The 26,609-nt window shown below is 46.3% G+C and overlaps 1 protein-coding gene across 1 annotated transcript; it reads right to left on the bottom strand.

The window, feature by feature from the left end:
* Positions 1-355: 355 nt before the first annotated feature.
* On the bottom strand, positions 356-23,689 carry LOC146189222 (uncharacterized). Its single transcript, XM_084605206.1, has 4 exons — positions 23,645-23,689; positions 20,790-20,957; positions 18,044-18,205; positions 356-580 (listed from the first exon to the last, which is right to left on the bottom strand). The coding sequence occupies exons 1-4, from the start codon at positions 23,654-23,656 to the stop codon at positions 356-358; spliced, it is 567 nt and encodes a 188-aa protein (XP_084461332.1). The 5' UTR covers positions 23,657-23,689.
* Positions 23,690-26,609: the final 2,920 nt, after the last annotated feature.

Consider the following 26,609-nt stretch of genomic DNA (forward strand, 5'->3'; position numbering starts at 1 on the left):
AACAATGGCACAGAGTGGGCTGTATGTGCACTATATTCCAAGTCTCTCATTGTCATTGCTTGCTGCACTGGGTTTTAAGAACACAGCACGGCAATGTTTTGTGAACCATCAAGGTTAACTGACTCAAAGAAACAAACATTATTTATTGAATTTCACGATAGTAAAATTGGTTAAGTGTATTTCGCATTGTGCAGGCAAGGATATTGTCTTTACCCAATACATCATGTTCACCCATCCCAATTCCCAACCCAGACATCCTGTCTTGAGTTGGCAATCACCAAGCCTCACAGGCTCCTTCCTTCTTCACACAGCCCAAGGCTGTCATTCTTGGCTGCGCCTTCCGTGCCTCTGGCACCTAATATAGGGACAGATGGCTTCTATTGGATGTGGTGTAATACTGTGATGGAAAGGCCGGACCATATTGTTGCGTCATGGCGCTGGCGACAACGTGTAGCAGCTCGTTCTTCTTGAACTGGACCTTGTGGTTCCTGTATGTGAAGCCCACCGCATGACCGTCGTCTCCAAGGTCATCAAAGACAACGCACCTGTCATCTGGGTAGGCATTCAGCAACTTCTCCATCTGCAAATATACCCGTGCAAAAACTTCAGTTTTTTTTTGTCCTACACAGCCATGTCAAGCTGTTTCTCGTGTTGGTGCTTCAACATATTGTTTGACATTGTGGGAAATGGCTTTCGCCTAACAGAGTCTTTCAGCCAACGATACGATACCTTCTGCTGTAAGGCACTATCATGTATAAGGTGCATCAGGTGCATCACAATTTCTTAGGCCGTGGGGCCTGTTATTCAGCAGTACATTATGGCACTTGAACGTGAACATGAAGTGCTGCTAAGTTTTCTGGATTGGATGCAACGGGGATTTTTCTCGCCCCTCTTACAGAGAATTTGATGTTTGGGGGTAAACACTCCACTACACGACTCAGAAGTGCCCTATGGCCTAAGAACTTTTGAAGCAACCTGTAAATGCTTGATGCTAGACGAATAAAACCAGTGGTTGAAGAGTCCCTTTTACAGGCATTCACCGCTGCGTTCTTAGTTGTGTTGAATCGTTATAAACGGGAATCTCCATGTGGAATTTTACCTGCACTCAATAATTAGATTCATCAAGGCTGTAATGAAACTTCTTTCAGAACAGTGGACACCACCACATTGTTTCTTCTTGAAAGCTCTCCTTGAGTGTAGTATGTGTTTTTATTTCTCTGATTTCATTATGTGATAGTATGGTCAAACATTTAAAAGCTACTTTGCTATTGTGATCAGCCAGGGGAGTTGCGAAGTAGCCTGCAGGACTTGTTGAATGCTATTTCTTAGGTTCTACTCTATAACTGTACTTTTTCAATGTAATTTCAGTCGGTTTCAGTACCTAAAAGGCAGCAGTGATGCCGGAAGTTTGAGCTGATGTGGGGTCGCAGCATAAGCTGCTTGCTCACTTGCTATCATTCTGGCTTGTGAGGCAGGCCGGCTTCAGCATGAGAAAATGAGCACAAACGAGTGATTCGATTGCAATTTTTGTGTGAGACACAAGGTCTCAATCTTGCTGTGTTGAACACTTAGCCTACTAGGAACCAGAATTGCGCTGGAAAATAATTAGCCATCAAGTTATTTGCCTAGTAGAGGCGAATTAATATGGCGATCAATAAAGGGTCAGAATGAGATAGCAGAAAGATCACAATGCATGTTAATACATATAGAGTTGCCAGGAAGACTCATAGATGATTTCAAAAAGAATTAGCCTACTAGGAACCAGAATTGCGCTGGAAAATAATTAGCCATGAAGTTATTTGCCTAGTAGAGGCGAATTCATATGGCGATCAATAAAGGGTCAGAATGAGATAGCAGAAGGTCACGATGCATGTTAATACATATAGAGTTGCCAGGAAGACCCATAGATAGATGATTTCAAAAAGAATGCATGAGAGTAATATGAGAATGAGGGTAGAATGCCAAACACATCAAATGAGATTAGAATGCCAAAAACATGTTCTAAAAAATGAGCTTAAGGTCCATGAGTTGTCTTGTGTTAACTGCTTGTTCTGGCCTCAAGACTACATCTTTCGGAAAAGTTAACGCTTTGAGCCTGCGATGCTAGTAGTATCGGGAACCAAGAAAATAGCCACTGAGCTGTTGCGGAGGGTCCATGTTGCAGATTGGGGAGCGGTGGGCATGAATTTTATTTTTGTTGCAAAATACTGCACATGAAAGAAGAGGTATTGTCTGTGTGTTATTCTTTCTGAGTGTAAAATACATTGTAAATAATCACTTATTCACTATATTTTTTTCTTTCTCAATGACTTCTGAGTCTCAACCACTGTCGAAATTTTCGAATATCAATCGACTATTGATGTGCGGGGAAGAAACCTTGCTAAACTAGGTGATGGCCTATATTGGTCATGGATGACGTTCATGGTTGTGGCGCTTTCCTATCATAGGTATTGGTTTTGCAATCTGCGGGGTTGGGTGGGGGGTGTAGTTAGCACCCTCTATTTTTTTTTTTCATTTGTCCCCACCCCCTGTTCAGGCATACTCCTTAGCAAGAGATATTTATTTATTTATATTACCCCAAGTCGTAAGTGAAGGAAAGCAGTTGAATGTCACAAGAGAAAAGTTTTCTGAAGTCGAAGAAAACGAAAAGGAGACCAAGTACTGATCCTCGAGGAACACCAGAACCATGTGCTACAGTAGTGTTGTTAACAAAAAACTTTCTGAAGTTGTACTCTGTTAGAAGCAATTGTTATCCTCCAGAAAATTAACAAGATGTGTAAATATATGTACCATTATTTTGCATGCTCTTGATCTAAAAGTAATTTGTCAAAGGTTAGATGAATTCTATTTATCTGACCTGCTGCGATGGTGCAGTGGTTACGGCGCTCGACTCCAAGGATGTGAGATCAAATCCTGGTTGCGGTGGCCACTTTTCAATGGAGGCGAAAAGCAAGGTGCCCATGTGCTGTGCGAAGTCAGTGCATGTTGAAGAACCCCAGTTGGTCGAAAGCTCCCCACTATGGCGTCTCATAGCCTGAGTCACTTTGGGACATTAAATCCCATAAACCATGAACCGATTCTATTGATCTCTGGCTTTGTGTACTGGTATGACCAGAGCAGTCTTCCAGTGTTCAGTAGTACATCATGATGATACGATTGTGAGAATATGCATTTCATAATGATAGAACTATACTCTTTAGCATTTCGTTTAAATTTGCCATCAGTTCCACTGGAAGATGTTAGTTTAAAATCGATAATCGGTATGATGTCTTGCAAGTCGAACATGGTGGGATCACTTGCAAAATGATCGCACAGTTCAAGATCGGGATGTTGGATAACATTAAATGAAGAAGGAAACAACGAACATATTAAGTACAGTAGCACAGAGGTGGTTAGGAGCAAGTTTGCTGGTTGGTTCAATAATGGCACTTTATTTGTTTTCATATTGTATTACGTTGGAGAAGCATTTTGGATTAGTCTTCAGAATGTTCAGGAGGGCTAAAGCCGATGGGCAGGCTTTAATGAATACTTAGTCTTTTCTTTTTGTTAGAAAATCATTTTAAATGTCTGTTATACCATACCATAGAGCATGGTTATTGGAGCACACATGCCAAAGGGGGATGACGAATCAGTTAAGACGCTTTATTTTGGTACATGCACCAGTTTGTTGGAGTGGTTGAGATAACCCGGAGCATGGTTTTCTGGAATGACGAGCTGCGATTCTGCTCGGAAGGCTGGGACGTCAAATGGGCCGGCATTCGGCGCTTGTATGTGTCTTCGGGGTCCGCCATACTAACAGACTGCCTACTGGTGCTGGGGCTCCACTATGGAGGGCGCGGACCAATGTGACTCGAGTGCGTGCGCGGTCCTAAGCTAGCCTGGAGGCACTTAGTCGACGAAGTTGATTGAGCAGTGTGCGACCTTGGGACTCCAGTCTCGGACACTGTGCTCGAAGATGATCTTGTGGGGGACCTAAAGGCGGCAATTGAATTCAAGACGCACCAAACCCACCGTTTCAACGCCCAGTGAGAGATGAGACTGCTCCCGCCGGGCAAAGTTCATGTCCTTTCGCTTATCTTAATCATCAGCTCTCCCCTGACTTTTCCCTCCGGGCATTACTTTCCATAGTTCGGTTTCTCCCTCTTAAGTCTTGTGTCTTCCTTTTTTGTTGTTGTTCCTTTCCCTACCCGCAACCAAAATTTTTCCTCCCAAATCGTCAGTTTTCTTGATTCAAACAGCAATCTTTCAACTCCCGCATATAACCCCCTCTACTTTTATGCCCAACATTTTTTCCAATCCGCCTTCTTTCAAAGATATCCATCTGCACCATCCCTTCCTTAAAAATGATCATTTCCGTTCTCCCATTGCTACATGTATAGTCTTTTTTTCTTTATGTTACCTTCAGATGTGTATCTAACTGTGCAGTCTTGGCTGAACTTGCCCTTCTTGTGTTGCTATTGGAAGAACAAGTATGTTAGATGCTACTCTGCCCTTCTGCTCTGTGCTTTGTATTTATTTTGTAAATAGATGTTTTGTTTGGGGGAAAAATGCGGCATCTACGAAGTTTCCTACTCGCTTCTTGAAAAATATCTGGCTTCGAATCCGCTCCGCTTCGACGGTTTTTACGTGTTTTTTTTTTTTTTTTTTTGCTTGCTATGTTAGGCTGACACAGTAAATTCAAGATCTGGGCCCGTATTTAGAGTTAGCGTCGCTATCTCACGTGACCTCGAGCCATCCGATTGGTCGAAACGGCGGAACGGGTCGTTGCCACCACGGAACCGGAAGAGGTGGAAACATCATGTCCCGGCGTTTTCACCAATCTAATGACTCGAGGCCGGGGAGATAGCGACACTTTCGATAACGACGCAAACTCGGAATACGGACCCAGGACTCACACCCAACTCAGATTTTGCAGCTTTGGTCGTGAACTGGTGCTTTTGTTCTAAAATTATAGCCACACTGTGCGAAGAATGAAGCCTGTCTAGCAAATCCACGTGCCACTCGCAACATGAGCATCTCAGCCACGAAGGCGACATCCGCGTTGGTTACGTGAACCGATTTTGTTTATCTCCGCGAGAGAAAAGGAAGCTCATCAAGGGTCCTCTCGACCCCGCCGCACACACCCACACAAACTTTCGCATTCCACCGATGAGTTTGTCCGGTCCTCTCCCCGTGACCTTGAAGGAGGGAGGAGTAATGGCAGCGCCGCGGCGCTGCCGCGCGCTGTAGCAGTAGATCGCGCTGCCCCATGTCTTGAAGTTGGCATAAGAGAGACGACGGAGGATTTTAATGTATTTGTTCAATGTCGCCATGGCTGAAATGGGTACAGCCTGTTTAGCTTAACCGTGCTTTAACTCTATGGCTTAACAAGGCGAAGCAGTGCTAACGCATTTACTCCGCTTCTAATTACCGACGCAATTCAGCTTTAATTTTTCTTTTGCAAGAGATTATCTTTTTAAAATGCAAAACTTCATAGGCTCACCACCACCGACCAAGAATGTTGTCCGATATTTGTGCCGTCGCTCTGATTGGCTAAGCTGTTTCGTCAGGCCACAATCACGTGGCCTAGCGCGGGTTATTCAAACTCAGCCCAATATAGCGGCCCCAACACGCGAGTCTGCGCCCGGCGGGTTTTTCAAGTTCGCCATCTAGCAGAGAGAGATACCGAGCAATTGACTGAAAAATGACACCATATATGACCTCTCACAGTGCTTTCATACTAAACAAACCATCAGAGCAGACTCGAACCGTTCGGTTCAAACCCGGGTCTTCGGGCTCGGAAGTCGTGCATCTAAACACTGAGCCACCGCAGCTCATACTTTCGATAATAATAATAATAATAATAATAATAATAATAATAATAATAATAATAATAATAATAATAATAATAATAATAATAATAATTGGTTCATAGCAAAGGAAATGCGCCGTATCTGTCACACTTGTTCTGAGGACACCTGAACCGCGCCGTAAAGGATGGAAGGAAGGTGGGAGTGAAAGCGGAGAGTTCTAGAAAGGGGTGCCGTAGGGGAGGACACCGGAGTAATCCGGTAAGCACGATATTAAATGCGGTGGCTCCCAGATGGCGCCACATGTACAGCCGAAACTGCAGTTGCCCGTGCTTTCGCATGGTATTGGTTTGACAGAGGTAACCCCTGGATAAATTCCGTTCCATGAGAATTACTGTTACCGAAGGTGCTGCTTTCTACCAAAAAGTCTTCGATGATATCCTTCGATCCTGATCTGCCAAAACAAACTATACATGTAAATACACTCAACGTTTGTCGCACTTATGACCTGATATAGCGCTTCGGAACTTTTATCGCTCGGGCCTGCAGCATATGCTGCACGTTGCGTCTGCTGAGAATTGTGAATGCCCTGTGGTCTCGGACACAGCGGTGAAAGCTCCATGGGCTTCAGGCCGCACGCTTGTGCACTCGCGCCTCGTGGTATGGACAGTATGGACTTGTTACATTCGATGGATGGATGGATGGAATATAGGAGCGTCCCCTTTGAAACGGGGTGGTAGCAGTAGCTATCATGCTCATTTTTCTACCTATATCTTAATTCGTCTGCCACCTACAGTGCCGCCGCATCGGATGCCGTTCACACGAGTGAGAACACCAATTTAGGTACGCGACCCTATCCGCGACGATCGAGAAAATATTTTGACTCCAAATTTTCTTAACGCTTCGCAAGCCTCCAGCGAGTTGGAACATACTCATACCAAATGAGTACTTCAGCATTAGTGACGAATTTCGGAATGACACCTGCCAACAATTTATTAAATTTCCTCAATGTCATCCGGCTGCTTTGCGGTTTTGGATCACTCGTCACGCATGCTCTCTGCAAGGGAGCTCTATAAAAGTGACAAATTGCCAAAATGGGGTGCGCCGCACTCGAAGGGTACGATGGGGCTGTACATATACATATAAGTCTTGTTAAACGAAAATAGGAACCTAATACAGTTACTTTATCTGAACGCATATGTATGAAATGTAACATTGCAGTGGTGCCATACAGTTCCAGAAAAGTAACGACAGTTACAAAAAACAAATTAATTACTATTGCGTCAATTTTCTTCCAACAATCATAACGCAATACGACGTAGGCAACAGAGTCATCGATCGCTTTGATATTTTGTGATATGCCGTTAATTTTCAAAACTCGCTTTTAGAAATTGCCGGCACTTCTGTCTTCCTTTCTCAATGTATGCTCTGGAGGGAAAGAAGCGCTACTATACCATATGAACACCTTGCATATCAGCTCACAGGTAGTGGCGCAATGTTTCACTGCCAGCGAATTCTCTAGGAACTGCCGCGATTATTTTTTGCAAGTGCTCCCACAAGGCGCTGCGTAAGGACGTAAGAATAAAAAACTTCCTAACAGACAGAACATCAAAAATAAGATACCAGGGGATAGAATCTCAGATATCCGAACTTGGGAGCAGGGGCACAACACAAGGAGCGGTGCTATAACCCGCACTTTTCAACATAGCCATGCGTGGACTTCCCGAAAGGCTAAGGAAAATCATCATCATCATCATCATCATCAGCCTGACTATACCTACTGCAGGGCGAAGGCCTCTCCCATATTTCTCTACTTAATCCGGTTCTGTGCTAGCTGCATCCACTTGACCCCTGCGAGCTTCTAATCTCATCCGCCCACCTAACTTTCTGCCGCCCCCTGCTACGCTTTCCTTCCCATGGAATTCAGTTTGTTACCCTAAGCGACCATCGGTTATCCTCTCTTCGCACTACATGTCCTGCCCATGTCCATTTCTTCTTGATTTCCATTAGAATGTCGGTAACTTGAGTTATTTCTCTGACCCAATCTGCACGCTTCCTATCTCTTAATGTTACCCCTACCATTTTTCGTTCCATAGCCCTCTGGGTTGTCCTCAACTTAAGTAGAACTCTCTTGGTTAGCCTCCACGTTTCAGCGCCATAGGTGAGTACAGGTAAGATGCAACTGTTATATACTTTCCTCTTTAGCGATACCGGTAAGCTGCTAGACATAATCTGCGAGTGCTTGCCAAATGCGCTCCATCCCAATCTTATTCTTCTTGTTATTTCCTTTTCATGGTCCGGATCTGCGGTTACTACCTGTCCTAAGTAGACATATTTGCCTACTACTTCCAGTACTTCGCTACCTAATGTAAACTGCTGTTCCTTCCCGAGGCTGTTGAACATTACCTTAGTCTACTGCATATTGATTTTCAAGCCTACCTTTCTACTTTTCCTGTCTAGGTCATCAATCATTATTTGCAGTTCATCTCCCGAGTTGCTTAGCAAGGCAATGTCATCAGCAAATCGCAGATTACTGAGGTATTCTCCATCTACCCTTATCCCTAACTGCTCCCATTCCAAGTCTCTGAATACCTCCTCTAAGCAAGCTGTGAATAGTACTGGGGAGATTGTGTCTCCTTGCGTAACACCTTTCTTTATGAGAATTTTGTTACTTTCTTTATGCAGAACTATGGTTGCTGTGCAGCCACTATATATATCTTGCAGCACTTTCACGTACGGCTCGTCTACCCCCTGATTTCGCAATGCCTGCATCACCGGCGAGGTTTCAACTGAGTCAAATGTTTTTTCGTAATCAATGAATGCTATGTATAAGGGCTGGCTATATTCCGAGCATTTTTCTATCACCTGATTGATGGTATGGATATGATCGATAGTAGAGCACCGTTTCCGAAACCCTGCTTGATCCTTTGCTTGATTGAAGTCTAAGGTTGTCCTGATTCTATTAGCGATTACCTTAGTAAATATCTTATACGTAACAGACAGTAAACTGATTGGTCTGTAATTTTTAAGGTTCTTCGAGTCCCCTTTCTTATGAATGAGGATAATGTTTTCATTCTTCCATGGTTCCGGTACAGTCGATGACACTAGGCACTGCGTATACAGGGTGGCCAGTTTTTCTAGCGCAATATCCCCCCCCCCCCCCCCCCCCCCGTCCTTCAGCAAATCTGTAGTTATCTGATCCTCTCTAGCTGATTTCCCCCTTTTCATAGTTTCTTATGCTTTCTTGACCTCGTCCTTCGTCACTGGTGGAACGTCTGACTGTTTTTCCCTAGCGGCAATCTCATTACGGTCCTGACTATTTGGCTACTGTAGAGATTTGTATAGAACTCCTCGGCTACTTTGACTAGCTTATCCATATTCGTCATGACGTTGCCCGCCTTGTCCCTTAATTATCGCATACATCTGGTTTTTGCCTATGCCCAATTTCTTCTATACCGCTTTAAGGCTTCCCCCGTTCTTTACAGCATGCTCAATTTTCTCCATGTTATACTTACTTATATCCCCGGGCGGACTTCCCTTCTTGGTCTGGACGCTGTGCAAGCTTTAGGACTTTGTATTCTGGGCACGCAGCTACGTTGCTTGCACATGGCTGCCGAAGAAGGTTCAGAACCTACCAGCAGTGAGATGGCAGGCCCTCCAAAATTCGGTATGCCAGCTCTGTTATGGTCAAAGTTTTATCATTTGTTCTCACCAGGCCTTGGACTGGCCAAGGGCGTTCAACACGAAGTCAAAATGAAGTCTTCTGTCCCTCCAGTTGTGTAGAAGCTCAGACGTTTGCCACTTTCTCTGCGCAAACCTGTTAGCGACGAGCTTGAGCGCCTTCTTTCTGACGATATCATCGAAAGGGTTAATGCCTCTGAGTGGATCTCTCCTATCGTTGTAGTCCGCAAGAAAGACGGCAGCATCCGCCTTTGCGTTGACTTGAGGGAGGCAAACAAAGCTATTGTTGTCGACAGCTTCCCGCTGTCTCATATGGAAGAGCTATTACACTCGCTGAATGGAGCACGCTACTTCTCGAAGCTCGATTTGGCCTCTGCCTATCATCAAGTCTTACTTCACCCCAACAGCAGAGACCTCACTGCATTTATAACGCACGATGGCCTTTTTTTCGTTTTAAAAGGGTGTGCTTCGGACTAGCATCGGCTCCAGCTGCGTTTCAGAAACTCATGACGACGGTCCTGCAAGGATGCAAAGGTGTCCTCTGCTATCTAGACGATATCCTCGTTTTTGGCAGAACTGAGGCAGAACACTTGAGGAACCTGGAGCAAGTTCTCCAGCGCATATCCGAAGCTGGAATGAAACTTAATGAAAAGTGCATCTTTAATGCATCTGAGCTACCGTTCCTTGGGCATCGAATCAGTGCGGAGGGAATAACACCCCTACAAGATAAAGTAGACGCAATCGTCCACGCTGCCACCCCCACAGATGCAGGCATGCTGCGTTCGTTCTTGGGTCTGATAGAGTACTATGCCAAGTTTATCCCTCACCTGGCTGAAGAGGTAGAACCTATGCGTAGGCTACTTCGCAAGAACATTCGTTTTGAATGGGATGACGCTGCCGAAAAGAGTTTTAAGAAAATAAAGAAGCTTCTGGCCTCACACAAAGTTCTGCGAATGTTCGACCCGACGCTCCCAGTTATTGTGGCTACAGATGCGTCTGCGTATGGCTTGGGGGCAGTACTACAGCAAGCTGACGGCCCACATGTTCGGACTGTTGCTTTCGCATCCCGAACGCTCACAGAGACAGAGCGAAAGTACTCAGCAGGAGAGCGGGAGGCCTTGGCCTGTCTGTGGGCGTGTGAGAAATGGCATATTTATTTGTGGGGACGACCATTCACTTTAGTAACGGATCATCAAGCACTAGTGTCTTTGCTTTCGACACAAAGCACAGGACAGCGACCACTTCGTATCACAAGGTGGACCGCTCGTTTGCTACGTTACAACTTCACTGTTCAGTACAGACGTGGCCAACACAACACGATAGCGGATGCCTTGTCCCGGTTACCTGTTGCAGACACAGAAAATGGCGTTCAAATTGAAGAGGAAATCGTGTCCCTCGTAACATCCTTGATTCACAAAAATGACCTTCAACTTGCTACAACCGAGGATTGCGAGCTACAAGAAGTTGCTCATTTTGTCCAGACATCATGGCCACCCAAGAAAAGATTGACAACAGAGTTGTCTCCGTATTATGAGGTTCGTGAGGAACTCTCCATCGCCGACGGCCTTCTCATGCGCTCGGAACGCATTGTAGTTCCAGCGAAGCTCAGAGCTACGCTTGTTCAGCTGGCCCATGAATCGCGCCCGGGAATAGTGAAGACAAAACAACGTCTTCGGGAGAAGTACTGGTGGCCAGGCCTAGACAAACAGGTTGAGACTGCTATCCGCAGCTGCATGATCTGCCAAGCCGCAGACAAAAGTGTCAAAACGTATTCTGCTCCACTGCAACCAGTGCCCCTTCCAGACAGACCATGGAGCAAGATAGCAATTGACATTGTTGGCCCATTCGAGCGTGCATCAGCAGACTGTCGATTTGTAATATCTTTAGTTGATTACTTTTCTAAATGGCCAGAAGTTGCTTTCTGCAGGGATGTGACCTCCCGTACAGTAATGGATTTTCTCCTATCGATATTTGCCCGGGAAGGATACCCTGATGAGTTGGTCTCAGATCATGGACCACAGTTTACATCCCGAGAATTTGAGTCATTTCTTCAAGACAGAGGAATCAAGCACATATTTTCTGCTGTGTATCACCCGCAAGCAAATGGCCAGGTGAAAAGGTTTAACCGTGTGCTCAAATCATATGTCCAGGTTGCCATATTGGAACAGCAGCCAGTAAAAACAACTGTCACACAGTACTTGGGCATCTATAGAGCCACCCCTCATAGTGCCACTGGAGTCTCTCCTGCTGCGCTTCTGCATGGCCAGCATATGAGGACATCCTTGGACGTGATTGGACATCCCACTCCGACTTTCTTCGCAGACCCCGCTCAGGAAATGTGCTCGCTTCGGAAGAGGGTAAAGGAGTACCAGCACAAAAATAAGGTGTATGCTGACCGACGAAGAGGGGCCCGAGTACCAAAGTTCCAAGTCGGAAAGTATGCGAGAGTTAAGAAACCGGTCCCCGGCCCGAAAGGATCTGCAAGTTTTGGACCACCGCTGAAAATCCTCAAGCGAATAGGACGTTGGTCCTTCGTCCTGGAGGATGGGCACACCTGGAACGCCTCGCAGTTGACCGCAGTACCAATGGAGGCATCGCCACAGCATGCGGTGCTAGATGAGGCCCACAGTGACCGAACTGCACAGACATCTGTCGAAACATCATTGCCGTTTGAGCCATGTCAATCATCAACAGGTCAACTACAACAGAGTGCACAACACACGCGACATGCTTCAAGTGATGGTGATGGTGGTGGTAGTGCTGGTGGTGATGGTGCTGGTGGTGAGAGTGGCGATAGTGCTGGTAGTGACAGTGCTTGTAATGAACCTGATGCCGAGCTACCAACACTCCGTCGGTCTTCAAGGAATCGGAGGCCACCCGCAAGATTTCAAGACTATGTGCAGTGACATTTACTGCTTGTACATATCTGTATATGCTTGGAACCTCCTTTAATACTTGTATATATATGTTTCTTTTTAGGGAGGAGTAGATGTAGTGTTCATGGGCAACACTAGGTGCCCTTAAGTGTTGACAATACCCATCAACAGATGGCGCTGACTTTGTATATAAACTGCTGCACACTTGAATAAAGACGGTCTCGTGTGGCATGAGCTGATTGATCTATTCCCACGGTCGTGCGCCGGCCAACACGACACTAATGATGCTGGGAATACACAACAGATTAGATGAAATAATTGAGGCAATATTAGCCACACAGTAAAGAAGGTTAGAGAAAAGTAAGGGTGGAATCAACATACTCAGAGAAATGGGTATGCATCCGAAGGAATACTGGGACAAGATAGAGGAAATGAGAGAGGAGGACCGGAAACGGATACATATCCTCCAATAGCAAAGAATATGCACCCTGAATATAATAAGTAAAGACGAAAGAAAGGGGCAAAGACACAGACACGGAGATTCGAGGCAGAAATTCCAGATAGAATTGCATGTGTAGACGCTGCATACAGCGGCAAAGGAAAAATGAATGCAGTCGTAGTCAATGGCAAGCGAGAAATGGTAACAGCAATCTCTATAAAAACAAGATCGATGTAGACAGCGTAAGAGGCTGCAATAGCACTGGCTTTTGCTCAGACCGAGGCAATATACACAGCAAAAGCGCAATCAAGAGCTACAGCGCAGGAGTCATAGCGACGACAGCAGGTATATTCCTCGATCAAAAGTGGAAAAAAAAAGAAAAAAAAAGACGTTCTCCTTGTTTGGAAGCCAGTCGACGCAGGCGTGCCCGGAAGCGAGGCGGCACACAAACTAGCCCGAGATCTCACATACCGGGCTGGAGGAGTTGGTTAACTATACCTATATATAACTATATATAGTGAAACAACAACGCAGTATAGACTGGGCAGGAGGGTCCTACAGCCACCTGACCCCACGTTAGGCAAAAAAGAATCAGTAGCGTGGAGAAAGCTACAGACAAATACATACTCGAACCCAGTTCTCAGTTCAGGCGTTCAGTCGTGTCCGACTCTTCGTGACCCTATGGACCATGTCACGCCACGCTTTCCGGTCTCTCACTATCTTCTTAACATCACATAGCTTCATCTGCAATGCCTCGAGAATGCCATCTAACCATCGCGTTCGCTGCCTACCCCTTCTCCGGCGACCCTCAACCTTTCCCAACATCAAATCTTTCTCCAGCGACTCCTCTCTTCTCATCAGATGACCAAAGTAGCTGAGCTTTAACTTTAGAATTTGACCCTCCAATGAGCAGTCAGGGTTTATGGTCGACAATATCGACTGATTTGATCTTCTGGCAGTTCAAGGAACTCTTAAAAGTCTTCGCCAGCACCACAATTCAAACGCGTCAATTCTTCGGCGGTCAGCCTTTTTCACAGTCCAACTCTCGCATCCATACATCACAACTGGAAAGACCATAGCACGAGTTATACGGATCTTGGTTGGCAGACTAATGTCTCTGCTCTTTACTAGGCGGTCAAGGCTAACCATTGCTCTCTTTCCCAGAAGCAGGCGTCTCCTAATTTCATGGCTGCAGTCTCCTTCCGAGGTAATCTTGGCGCCCAAGAACAGAAAATCTGTCACAGCTTCCACTTCTTGTCCATTGATGCTCCAGGACTTGATAGGGCAAGACGCCATGATCTTCGTCTTTTTAATGTTCAGTTTAAGCCCAAACTTCTCACTCTCTTCTTGTACGCGCATCAGAAGTCTCTTGAGGTCCACTTCACTTTCTGCCATTAAAGTGGTATCATCCGCATATCTAAGGTTGTTGATACGTTTTCCAGCGATCTTCACTCCAGCTGAAGACTCGTCCAGACCGGCCTTCCTCATGATGCACTCTGCATATAGGTTAAATAGGCAGGGCGACAGTATGCAGCCTTGCCTCACCCCTTTCTCAATCGGAAACCAATCAGTAAGACCATGCCCAGATCTGACTGTGGCCTCTTGCCCTTCATAAAGGTTCCTGAGGAGACAGATGAGGTGAATTGGAACTCCCATCTCTTGGAGAGCTTGCCACAATCTGCTGTGATCTACGCAGTCAAACGCTTTCGCATAATCAATAAAGCAGAAGTAAATGGGTTTCTGGAACTCTCTTGCTTTTTCCATGATCCAGCGAAGGTTGGCAATTTGGTCTCTAGTTCCTCTGCCCTTGCGAAACCCAGCTTGCACGTCCTGAAGCTCCCGATCCACATACTGCTGCAGCCTACCTTGCAGGATTTTTAACATCACCTTGCTAGCATGCGAAATAAGCGCGATCGTGCGGTAGTTGGAACAATCTTTGGCACTGCCTTTCTTTGGAATGGGGATGTAAACTGACCTCCTCCAATCCTGTGGCCACTGCAGGGTTGTCCAAATCTTTTGACATAATGTATGCAGTGTGTTAACAGCATCGTGGTTGAGGTTTTGAAGCAACTCAGCTGGAATACCATCAATTCCGCTAGCTTTGTTCTTAGCAAGGCTGGCTAAGGCCCATTCAACTTCACTCTTCAGGATGCCCGGCTCGAGATCAGTAATCACAACCGCCCTATGTTGGGTTTGCACATCCGGGTCCTTCTTGTACAGTTCTTCTGTGTATTCCTGCCACCTCTTCTTTATCTCTGAGGCTTCAGTGAGGTCCTTGCCTCGTTTGTCCTTTATCACGCCCAGCTTAGCACAGAAGCTTCCTTTGATATCTTTGATTGTCTTATACAGAGCTCTTGTGTTCCTTAATTGGCTGATGTCCTCAACTGCTTGACACTGTATGTTCAGGAAGGCATTCTTATCTCTCCTTGCTATTTTCTGAAAATCCGCATTGAGAACCTTGTATCTTTCTCTTTCCCCCATACCTTTTGCCATCCTCCTTTCCTCAGCTATTTGCAAAGCCTCTTCAGATAACCAGTTTGCTTTTTTGCATTTCTTTTGCTTTGGAACTACCTTAGTAGCAACTTCTTGTATTATATCACGAACATCAGTCCACATCTCTTCGGGCTCTTTGTCTTCTAGATCTAATTCTTGAAATCGATTCCTCACTTCCACGGCATATTCTAATGGAATCTGATCCAGATCATACCTGAAAGGCCTTCTAGTTTTCTGCGTTTTCCTCAATCGAAGCTTAATTTTGGCAACAAGAAGCTGATGATCGGTGCCACAATCGGCCCCAGGCCTTGTTTTTACTGCTTGTATAGCGCTTCTCCATCTCTGCCGGCAAATAATATAATCGATCTGATTCCTGTACAGACCGTCCGGTGAAATCCATGTGTACAGGCGCCTCTTGTGCTGTTGAAAATGAGTATTCGCTATGGTCAGGTTGTTTTCTTGACAGAACTCTACTAGCCTCTGCCCAGCTTCATTTGGCTCACCAAGACCGAACTTGCCTGTAATTCCGGATATTTCTTCACTCCCGACCTTAGCATTCCAGTCTCCTATGAGAAAAACGACGTCTGATGATGGGGTGCGGTCTAAAAGGCATTGCAGGTCCGCATAAAATCTCTCAACGTCAGCTTCTTCAGCAGCAGTGGTCGGTGCATAGACTTGGATAACTGTTATATTGAAAGGGTGACCTTGGATCCGAAGTGAAATCATTCGGTCGTTTTTGGGGTTGTACCCTAGCACTGCTTTGCCCATTCTTCTGTTTACTATGAGAGCGACCCCATTCCTTCTCTTGGATTCGTGCCCACAATAAAAGACATAATGGTCGCCGGAGTTAAATTCTCCCATTCCGGTCCACTTGAGCTCGCCGATACCCAAGATATAAATGTTCAATCTGTCCATTTCTCGCTTGACGATATCCAGTTTACCTTGCGTCATAGATCTTACATTCCATGTTGCTATGTGATATATCTCCTTGCAACATCGGACTTTCCGGTCGCTTCCCGACACATCCACAACTGAGCGTCCTTTTGGCTTTAGCCCAGCCGCTTCATTCGTCCTGGAGCTACTAGGAATCGCCCTTTGTTCATCCCCAGTAACATGTGGGACGCCTTCCAACCTGGGGGGCTCATCTTCCGGCGCCATATCGATAATGGTATTGTGACTGGCCATAGGGTTTTCTTGGCAGGAAATACTGGAGTGGGTTGCCATTACCTTCTCCAGTGAATCACATTTTGTCAGAACTCTCTGCCGTGACCTGTCTATCTTGGGTGGCCCTACACAGCAGAGCTCACGACTTCATCGAGTTTCGCAAGCCCCTCCGCCACGACAAGGCAGTGCCACCTGACCCCACGTTAGGCAAAAAAGAATCAGTAGCGTGGAGAAAGCTACAGACAAATACATACTCGAACCCAGTTCTAGTCCACCATATATGGCCGGAAATATACGATCAGACCTATGCTCATTACGTAAGGAAAGGGGATCACTAGATCACATAATATGGGAATGTGCGAAGTCATCAAGCAGAGCTAAAAATATAACTAAAGACACCTGGGAGTTCTGCGAAGCTCAGACCCAAGAGTCCAAAGAGAAATTGTTCGACTGGCCGAAGATGCCGCCGGGGTCCAAGAACTACCGGCCTGCAACTGAGGCGACTGTCCCACATTCCGGGTCTAACCCCCAAGAGCGGGATAGTCACTCTGTTGGACAAATAAATGTGTTCTTTCTCTCTCTCTCTCTCTCGAGCGATGAAATAAAGTTTTGCAATCCAATCCAATTCAATCCAATCCAATAACGTGTCCACAGAGCAACTGTGACAGATACCGCGCCTTTCCTTTCATCAACCAAAATAAAGGGTCAATTCAAGGGGACGCATTTTGATGACAGATTTTGTGGACACAACATAGCGTAAGACTACTATAGTAAGTATAGTTTAGTATAATATAGTATAATATTATTATAGTAGCCTTACTATGGTAAGGCTTTCGTCTTTCATAAGACGGTATGGGGGCTCCTTTAAAGCGGATGCATTTCGTCTCTATGGGCTGGAATTGCTGCAGCAGAAGGCGCTGACCGGGTCTTGAGACAGTCGTGCATGCTTCACAGCCGGCCCATTGTCGCTCGGTAACGAAGGAAACTTCCCCAATAGTAACTGTGCTTGCCACCGAGTGGAGAATCATAAAGCTTTACCGCTAGTTGTTTTTTCCGAACGAATGCAATTCATGACCAGGGCCCGTATTCGGAGTTTGAGTCGTTTTCAGAAGCTTCACTTCCGTCCTCAATTCCAGTTACCTGATTGGTGAAAACACTGGAACCGGATCTCAGTTTTGTTGCCCTCACTTCCGGTTGCTGCGTTTACACCAATCAGCTGAGCGCGGAAATGGCGAAAACGGCACTTCTGAAAACGAAGCAAGCTCGGAAAACGGGCTCCATAATTGACTGGAGGAGAAATTGATTACAAGCAATCAATTACTTGTAACACGATGCGTACTACTCATGAGTGAACAGTCTCCCCAGTTTGAACAAAGCGCTCGGCAGAGTTTTTTGTAGCTAGACGCATTTCCGGGATCGAGCCAGTCATCCCACGCCTCTCCTTGGGTTGTCGCTCAACTTTAATTGTTTGATATGTAATGCTACTGCATCGTACACAGCGTTCGCATACATTGCTTAAATGCTATATGCTACTTGAGAGTGAGAGGACTGTGCCTGCAATGAAGCAGTTCAGCATGAAGCGCCGAAAGTAAAGTGCTTACCTTATAGCCCATCGTAGTGGCGTCGTCATAAGCGAAGAATCCAGACAGCACTCCCCCGTTGAAACCTTTCCAAAAGTGGGTGTACGTCGTGTTGTCGAATTCGTAGTTGAAGTTATTGTCCTCCACCGGATAAATATTCTTCCCCGGCACGAGCGTCGTAAACTGCTTACAAAACAAAGTAAACCGAGAAGGAGAAAAAAAAAAGCAGAAATCGGGCAGATTGCGAGGATTAGTCCTCATGCAGATATGGACACCGAAGAAAAGAAAATTTAAAGTACGCTACGGCTGGGGCATAAAAGCCAAGGGAAGCAAATATACAAACATGGAATACTATTTTTGCCACTACAGATTTGAACTTGCGACTTGAGGCACACGAAAAAGCATGTTGACCGTTTGGAAATTAAAGGCATAACCGCATAACTACAAAGTCTCATCGAACACCCGGAAAGCAAGACTTCGAAGAATTCAAATGTGGATTTTTCTCGGTTTTCAGAACGTCATCCTTCTGAAAAAGAACTTCGCGCCTTGTCGCCCGAATAAGCCTACGTGAGGAAAGCGTGCACACAATTCTGGAATAGCTGGTCACCTCGGTTTTAGTCGTGTACTATGCGCCGAGATAAAGAGGGTGACTAAACTGGTCCGGACACCGCCTTACCGCAGATTTACCGCACATAGTTAAGATTTGTGAGCGTCAGTACCGAAAAAAAAGCAAAAAAAAAAAAAAAAAAACGTTGGCTGTGGTTTAGCTCTGGCTAACCCTAGTTGTAGTGCGAAAGCAACTGCTGCATGGCTACGCTTGTGGCCAAATGAAAAATCGGATGCATAAGTTCACTCACCGGTGTTAGATCATTTTTATGCCACAGCCGGTCGCACACAGAACACACTTCCAAAGGGGTTGTTCGTGAAGCGGCGGTGAACCTTTCACGTGGCCGACTCATGCTCGCCCATTGTTTTGTGCAAAGTCTGCGCGCCGACCACTTTCGATGTTTCCAGGCCTAACGATTAAACCGACCAAAGCACCCTTTCTCGAGATGTGCAACGCGCTCTTCATCCGTTTCTTCTGCACGCCGTCTCCTGAGGGCTTCGTTGCGCCTGCTATTTGTGGCTACGGCATACGAATGTGGAGCGAAAGCTTTGGCTGCGGGCGACCGAGCGTTGCATCGAACACAACCAGCTTGCCGTTGAACGCATCAAATTTCACTGGCATTTTAGGTGGTGGTGGTAATGTGTTTATTGCATCTAAATATGGGGACACTTAAGCTTCGCCTTTAAGAGCATGACGCGATAGCGTAGCTACTGGCCCACATATAAAGCCCCGCATTAACCAAGCCTTATGAACGTGCCTTAGTGGCCCATAGGGGTAACGTGAATACCAGGGTCCTAGCAGGCTGATTCTGATATAACCGTCCCATGTGAAACGAGATACCCAAGTTGGCAGCTCCTGCCATTCGCGGCTCAGTATACGAGCATACGCGACGAGTCTAGCTGGTTGGTGTAGTGTTCCTTTCGCAACAAAAGAAGAACGACTCGATTTCGGCAGGCAACTGAACACATTTGATACAATCCCCGCAGATAGGTATGAACATACTTGGCCCCTTCTCACGGCGACATCGGGAAACAAACGCATCATCATGTCTATCGGCTACACCCGCTAACCCGGACCCAAAGCCCTGTCAAGCAGCACTGCTGCGGAAGCCGCAAACATTATTGAGCAGGCCGTCTTGCGTCCCGGTGCTACCAAAGTTCTCATTAGAGATATTTAGCTTACCGTGATCCGCGATCCGCTACCGTGATCCGCCACCGCCCGTTCCACTGCGCATGCCCAAATCCCCTTGACGCCGATAGATGGCGCCACATACTTAATGTCGCCACATAGACCTGCCGCGTCGGGACCAATCAGCTTGTGCCCACACATGGTAGTGAGTCACGGTGGCGAATCGCGGATCACGGCAAGCTAAATCTCTCTATTACTGATAGGGGTACCAAACCGGTCTGAACTACAACTACACGAACCACCAGCGAAGAACCAATGTATAACCAACATATATATGGGGAGTAGGGGGCCTCCTAAATCGGTGGAAAGTAAAGTTTTATTCAATCAATCAATCAATCAATCAGGCATATATGAAGCTGACCCCGCCGGGCGTCCGATCCAGGCGTCCATGCTACGCCTTTCATTTGACGCTTCCTCGAACGCTGCACCACACAGCATAAAACAGACGCAGTAAAGCAGGAATCAGCGGCGTTTCAAATAAAGGCTTTCGCCTCATCGCACTTAAGTGCTCCAAAGTGCCACACACATTTTTTACAATGCCAGCCGAATCGCATGTTTTGCAACGACCTCAGAAAGAGCGACAAAGAGAGACAGAGAGAGAGAGAGGAAGTAGGGAGAAAGACAGACGACCGCAGTTCAGGTAGACAGCTCAAGTGCATGATGTTGACAAAGTTGTGGTCATAATAATAGACGGAGACCAGCAGGAGGAGAAATAAACGGAACCGGGTCTTTTCAGCTAGTAGTTCTCTTTTATAATACCCGTACCTTACTACTTTGATGGCGGTGATGAACAGGCGGATCCCAGCTCTATAAGGTAACGAAATCTGTCACATGGAGCTCCGTAGGGGCCGATATATGTGCTGTTCTTGAGCAGGTCGTCTGGAGTTCAGTAGTGTAGCTTCGCACAACTCTCTCAGGAACGTTTTGCTACGCATGCGACGGCTGGGCAAGTGGAGGTGTCGGACTGCTTACCCTCAAGCGGGTGTAGCGTTGAACCGAATCTAGGTTTCCCTGCACCGGCTTCCTGAAGTCGACGCTGCCCGGGCTCTTGACATAGTTTATTGACGAGGTGACGGAGAAGCACAGCTTGCTGCGGTTGAGCACAACCTTCCATTGAGGGAACTCCCGCAGCATGCCCAACTGCAAAGTGGGGAGACCATACAGACAGGCGAAATCAGGTTCCAAAGGTGTGGATGCCCCCGCACTCGAATACGACTGGATTTTTTTCATCAAGTATAGTCCACTTTATACCTCCAGTTTTGCGTATAAATGGGACAAGGGACACGGTTGTGTAGTCTGTGCAGGTGGGTCAAGTATTAGCTTAAGTTTTTAGTGGTGCTCCTCAGTCTAAAGCTGGGAGCTGGGGTAGCCGTGGATGCAAACGAGGCACGCCGCAGCCGACTCGTTGAGCTGTGTACTTTTGATGGAGACTGTACTTGATATAACTGAATGACTAGGCGAATAATGAACAACAGTTATCTAACCAGCTTGCAATGCCCTAGCACTAGATTCCCCACTCTCTGCTCCGGAGAACGTCAGTCTGTCTACCTTTTCTGCCTGAAGCGATTGCCAACTTGGACCCATGAGACGATAGGATCTCCAGTCAGCCATGCTACTTCTAGGCGTAGAGTTGGCGGGTTTGACGCTAATACCATGGCCCAAAGTCGCCCTCTTTACCGTCACTGTCACTACCACTGCCGGCGACAGTTGGCAAGCGACAAGACCGGGGACTGACTGGTCGGCCGTTTGTGTGACATCACGTGGCCACATGTTGTGACGCATTAGGCGACGCTAAAGCTGCCAGTTAACTTGGGCGCCACTTTTGAGATGGAAATCAAATAAACTGAGATGCTTCGAGTAAGAGCCACTGTACTCTTATAGAAGCCCGTTGTGTCGCAAGACGGTGCGGACAGGGCAATTTATTTTACATAGCCCAAATTAATTAATGTACTGCTATAGACCATATAAAGGCACCTTTGTATACGGCTTTAAGTGGAGCTTCATATCTTTGAATGATGCATGGTCCTTCACATATGGTAGATTATGACCCTACGGTGAAGAGTACCTGAAACTGAAACCGCAATTTGAAAATTGAACTTCTGGTGTGCGTAATTCACATTTGGGTCAACCTGGTTAAATTTGTGATTTCTTTTCATTTTAAGGGCAATGCTATAACTGCGACATTGAAGATTGTTGCCATCAATGGTGACTCTTAAGACTTGTTAATAGGACATGTCGTTCAAAATATCGTGTCAGAAAAACACGCATTGAAACATTCTTTAGTTGACTTTCAGAATCAGCAGGTTGTCTCCGGCGGCCATCCAAGCATTTTTATTGCTATCGCCGTCACCGAGTTATCCGTGTGCGCAAGTACGCCCAATAAACATAACTCGAATTTCACGCCGATCTGTTCTTTCATTGCCCAAGGCGTCATCACCACGTGACAATATACAGAAATGTTGATCGCATTACTTTTGCATTAGTACCGGAAGGCTGAGTGAAACTAGCATCTGATAGAAATGGATTGGTAGCAATAACACTGACGCAGAGGCGCAACCGAAACGCAGCAGATCACCGTAATGCTATGCGAGCCGCGGAAGTTTCATTAGTCCACAGACAGAGTTCCATCAATCCGCGACAAGCGTCGAGCGACACTAAATTAAATGTTCACACCGGCGAGCGACTCACTTCCCGATATCTCTTCACTTAGAACGAGATTAGGAAACCCTGCTTTCCTGCCTGTTTTCGTACGTCTATACTGACGCGCTTGAGGTCGATCAATTTGAACGGTCTTCAGGCATTGATTGGATATGTACAATTATCTTAGCGAAGAGATTATCGCTATACTCGTGTGCAACGCTATACTTTAACAGCCAAAAATACTTACAGCGACGAAGACGGAAGCGGCGGTGGCGGTCTCGCAAAGCGGTACGCCACGCAAATCGACTGTTGCCTCACCTCAGAGCGTGTGGAGAGGAATACTATTACGAATGAGTAGGCTTCGTTTACGCTCCTTGAAATCTGTGCCAAACAGTGCGCGCTGAAAGTTGTATTTAGCCGAAGACGCGCTTTTGCATTTTCATGCAGATTGGCTGATGAGTTCCGCGACTTGAAGGCGCGTCGCAAGAAATAGCGAGTGAAGGGATGCTGGCGACTTGTTCAGGACTCCCCTTCCACTACGGATCGGCCCAATATTGTCGGGAGCCCTAGGCTCTGCCAATGCGAACACTTATAGTTTTACCTCTTACTACTATTCAGTTCAGTTCAGTTCAGTTCAGTTCAGTTCAGTTCAGTCATTCAGTCGTGTCCGACTCTTCGTGACCCTATGGACCATATCACGCCACGCTTTCCGTTCTCTCACTATCTTCCTAACATCACATAACTTCATCTGCAGCGCCTCGAGGATGCCATCTATCCTACGCGTTCGCTGCCTACCCCTTCTCCGGTGACCCTCAACCTTTCCCAACATCAAATCTTTCTCCAGCGACTCCTCTCTTCTAATCAGATGACCAAAGAAGCTGAGCTATAACTTTAGAATTTGACCTTCCAATGAGCAGTCAGGGTTTATGGTCGACAATATCGACTGATTTGATCTTCTGGCAGTCCAAGGAACTCTCAAGAGTCTCCGCCAACACCACAATTCAAACGCGTCAATTCTTCGGCGGTCAGCCTTCTTCACAGTCCAACTCTTGTACATCACAACTGGAAAGACCACAGCACGAGTTATACGGATCTTTGTTGGCAGTCTAATGTCTCTGCTCTTTACTAGGCGGGTCAAGGCTAGCCATGGCTCTCTTTCTCAAAGGCGTGCACGGCGCCGGACTCACCATGCCTCGCATGCCGGGATAGGGCGGGTAAATCGGGTTGGGCGGTGAGGCCCAAAAGAAACCGGGTGCCTCCTTGGCCTGCTGGACGAGGTTGGGCTCGTCCGTTGTGTTGCTCGTACTCAGGCCTACTATGTCGGCCACGCTGCGTGTAACGGTAAACGAATGATGAGCACCACACCAGGGTGCAACTAGAGAACAAAGCGACAAATGCATGTAAAGTAAGACCATCCATCCGATGGCTTCCAATAGACTTGTCACGACATCACGGTCGACCGCAATTCAATTTCGAACGACATCGTAGGTGTCTACGAATAGCAATAAAACGAGGCTCACTGACTGATGGTTCTTGCCACGCACAAAGGCTGTGCGAGAAGTATGGGGTACGTTGTAGGTGAAATGACCAATAGAAGTTAGGCCATCATAATAGAATACCTCATTCTAACACCAAAGAGACCACTGTAGCACAAAACGGAGCTTCGGTAAGCTCGAAATCGCAAAAATTATACACAGGTGTCGCTGCTATCGGCTGGTTTATAAAGTTGACACTCACGTCACCATGAGTTTTTTTTTTTCTTTTTTTGTAGCGGATTCCAGAGGCTACGTGCGACTCTAATTATAGAGTTATAGCATGCGCATGCGCAGATCACCTCGGGTGTGCCAGATGGCGCCACATGTTGGGCAGTACGTGGCGTGTAGACCTGCCACTTCGGGAGGAAGCGGTGTGCGGTAGGGGATCACGGCAACGAATCGCGGATCGCGGATTCTGAAACGATGGCAACCCGTTCCTTGCAATGAGAAGGTCAGGAGTTTAAATCGTTTGGCGGGGAGAATTTGTTCGCGGGTTAGCATGCTAATTTTACTGCCGGATATACAGACGTGAACATAGCCACAAATAGACAGAGTATCAATTTTCGCTGCGAACAGTGTCTAGATAGGGTTGTCCTTCGTAGATTTGCTACAACAGCTCACCAGTTGTTCCAGCGAAATGTAATCAAGCGTTTAAAAACGACAGTCTCTCTTAGGAAAACGAATCAAACTGAGAGTTTCGTGGCCCAGCCGGCAGTGGGCCTTTAATTGGATCAGAAGAGACGAGTCTGCTAACCTTTCAAAGATTGGCTCGACGAACACAGTGCGAAAGCAAAAAAAGTGGGTCGTTTTGAAAAAGCACCTGGCTATAGTGTTTGCACGAAGCTATCATCGGGTTAAGTGGAGAGATATGGGAGAGGCCTTCGCCCTGCAGTGGGTATAATCAGGCTGATGATGATGATGATGATCATAATACAACCTTATTTTTTGATCTTAAAAAGAAAGCTATCGAGCGACCAGCTGCAGGTGTACGCGCATCTCTCGCCAAGTACGCACGCAAAGCCTCGATTAGGATAACTCTTCCTTGCAAAGCAAATTTTATTCTCTGACGAGCCTCTTGAAGCGCTGAAGGGACATCGCAGCAGCGCACAAGCTTTTTCATTGTGCAAGTTGAGTGAACACTTCAGCCACGCATTTAAAGGTATGACGCCACTACGGTTAATGGCTCCTATCTGCGGACCCTCGTCAGCGTCCATTTACTTTGCTACACGCTTAATAAGTAATATTTTACTTTGTGCTTATATTATGTCTCACACACACTGATTGATGTGCAGTAAAATAGCTACCGAAAAAGCTTGTGGGGTTTAAGCATGGCTTGAACCTACTGATAGAGCGAAAGCCGTTAGTGTTGCAGCGATAACCTGTTCAACAACCGCTCCCAGGCAGCACGAATCTTGGGCCCAGTGTTGGTACGGTGTTGGCAATGTCCGGGCCAATGTACGACAGTCGTTACTGATGTATAGCACCAACACTGGGCCCAATGTTCGTCCTGCTTGGGGCTTTTTATACCGCGATTTTTAGTGCGAATGCACTATTTAACGCGGTTTAACCGGGTCTCCAGTATATTCGTCACACACTGCTTATTTTCTTTCCTGTAAATCAATTACTAATGAAAAGCATTATAAAGGTATAAAATGATGAATAGTGAAGATAGTAATGAATAACAAATACTAATTAAATTATAATCCATAATATTTAGAGATATAAAGGAATAAAAAAAAACTAAAAATAACAACAAAAATAAATAAAAACACATCTTGCTGCGCGCCCTGATTGCCAGCATAGGAACCCTAAGCAACTGCTACGGTACGTCAGACCACTCCAGGATGGCGAGTGAACGGGATCCTTTTACTGCCTCAACCGAAGAAGCGCGCCGTGTTCGACGGGCTGAGTTGGAACGGAAGAGAAGACGCCGTGAACGTGAACACGTCGTCTAGTGTGTTTATATCCTAGAGCGTAACCAAATGAAAACTTAGAGCGAAAAAAAAGGAGACAAATACCGACCAACAGCTAAACCGAATTAAGCCGTGATTTCGCACGTATAATTTGGTTTAACCTTAGTTCAAACCCTGCAATTTTTTTCATAATTTTTGTTTAACTTAGGTTTTGGCCTTATACTTTTTTTTTTGGGGGGGGGGGGGGGGGGGGCAGCATGGAACAGTGGATACCTACACTTTTTTTTGTATATTGTACATTGGTCGATAAGAAAGGAGAGACGCAGTATGTCAAGGTCACTTGAAGGTCAAATTATCAGACACGCGAAGCCCTAGTGTAGTGAAGTTTTCGCTTCAATATTTTGAAGGCCATCCGAGAATGATAGAAAGCTCCGCTTTAACTAAGTGTTACAAATGTGCGTGTAAAGGCCATAAGTAGACTGCCTAATTGTGTGTCCAAGGGCCCCAGTTTCGATGCCTATCTCACAAGAGGTAGTTGAACTGACAGCTCATGCAAGCTCGGTCAAGGTCGTGACGTCACACAATCCGCCGACCAAGAAGCGCCCAGGCATGTCACCTGCAAACTACCACCTACCAGATGGATGCACGTAATGTTTCGCTCACAAGCCATTTTTCGAGATCATCTACAATTTCTGCCCTGACAG

Source organism: Amblyomma maculatum, chromosome 5 (genome assembly GCF_055883805.1).
Source record: "Amblyomma maculatum isolate TAMU_Amacu chromosome 5, ASM5588380v1, whole genome shotgun sequence".
In the NCBI taxonomy this organism is placed as follows: domain Eukaryota; kingdom Metazoa; phylum Arthropoda; class Arachnida; order Ixodida; family Ixodidae; genus Amblyomma; species Amblyomma maculatum.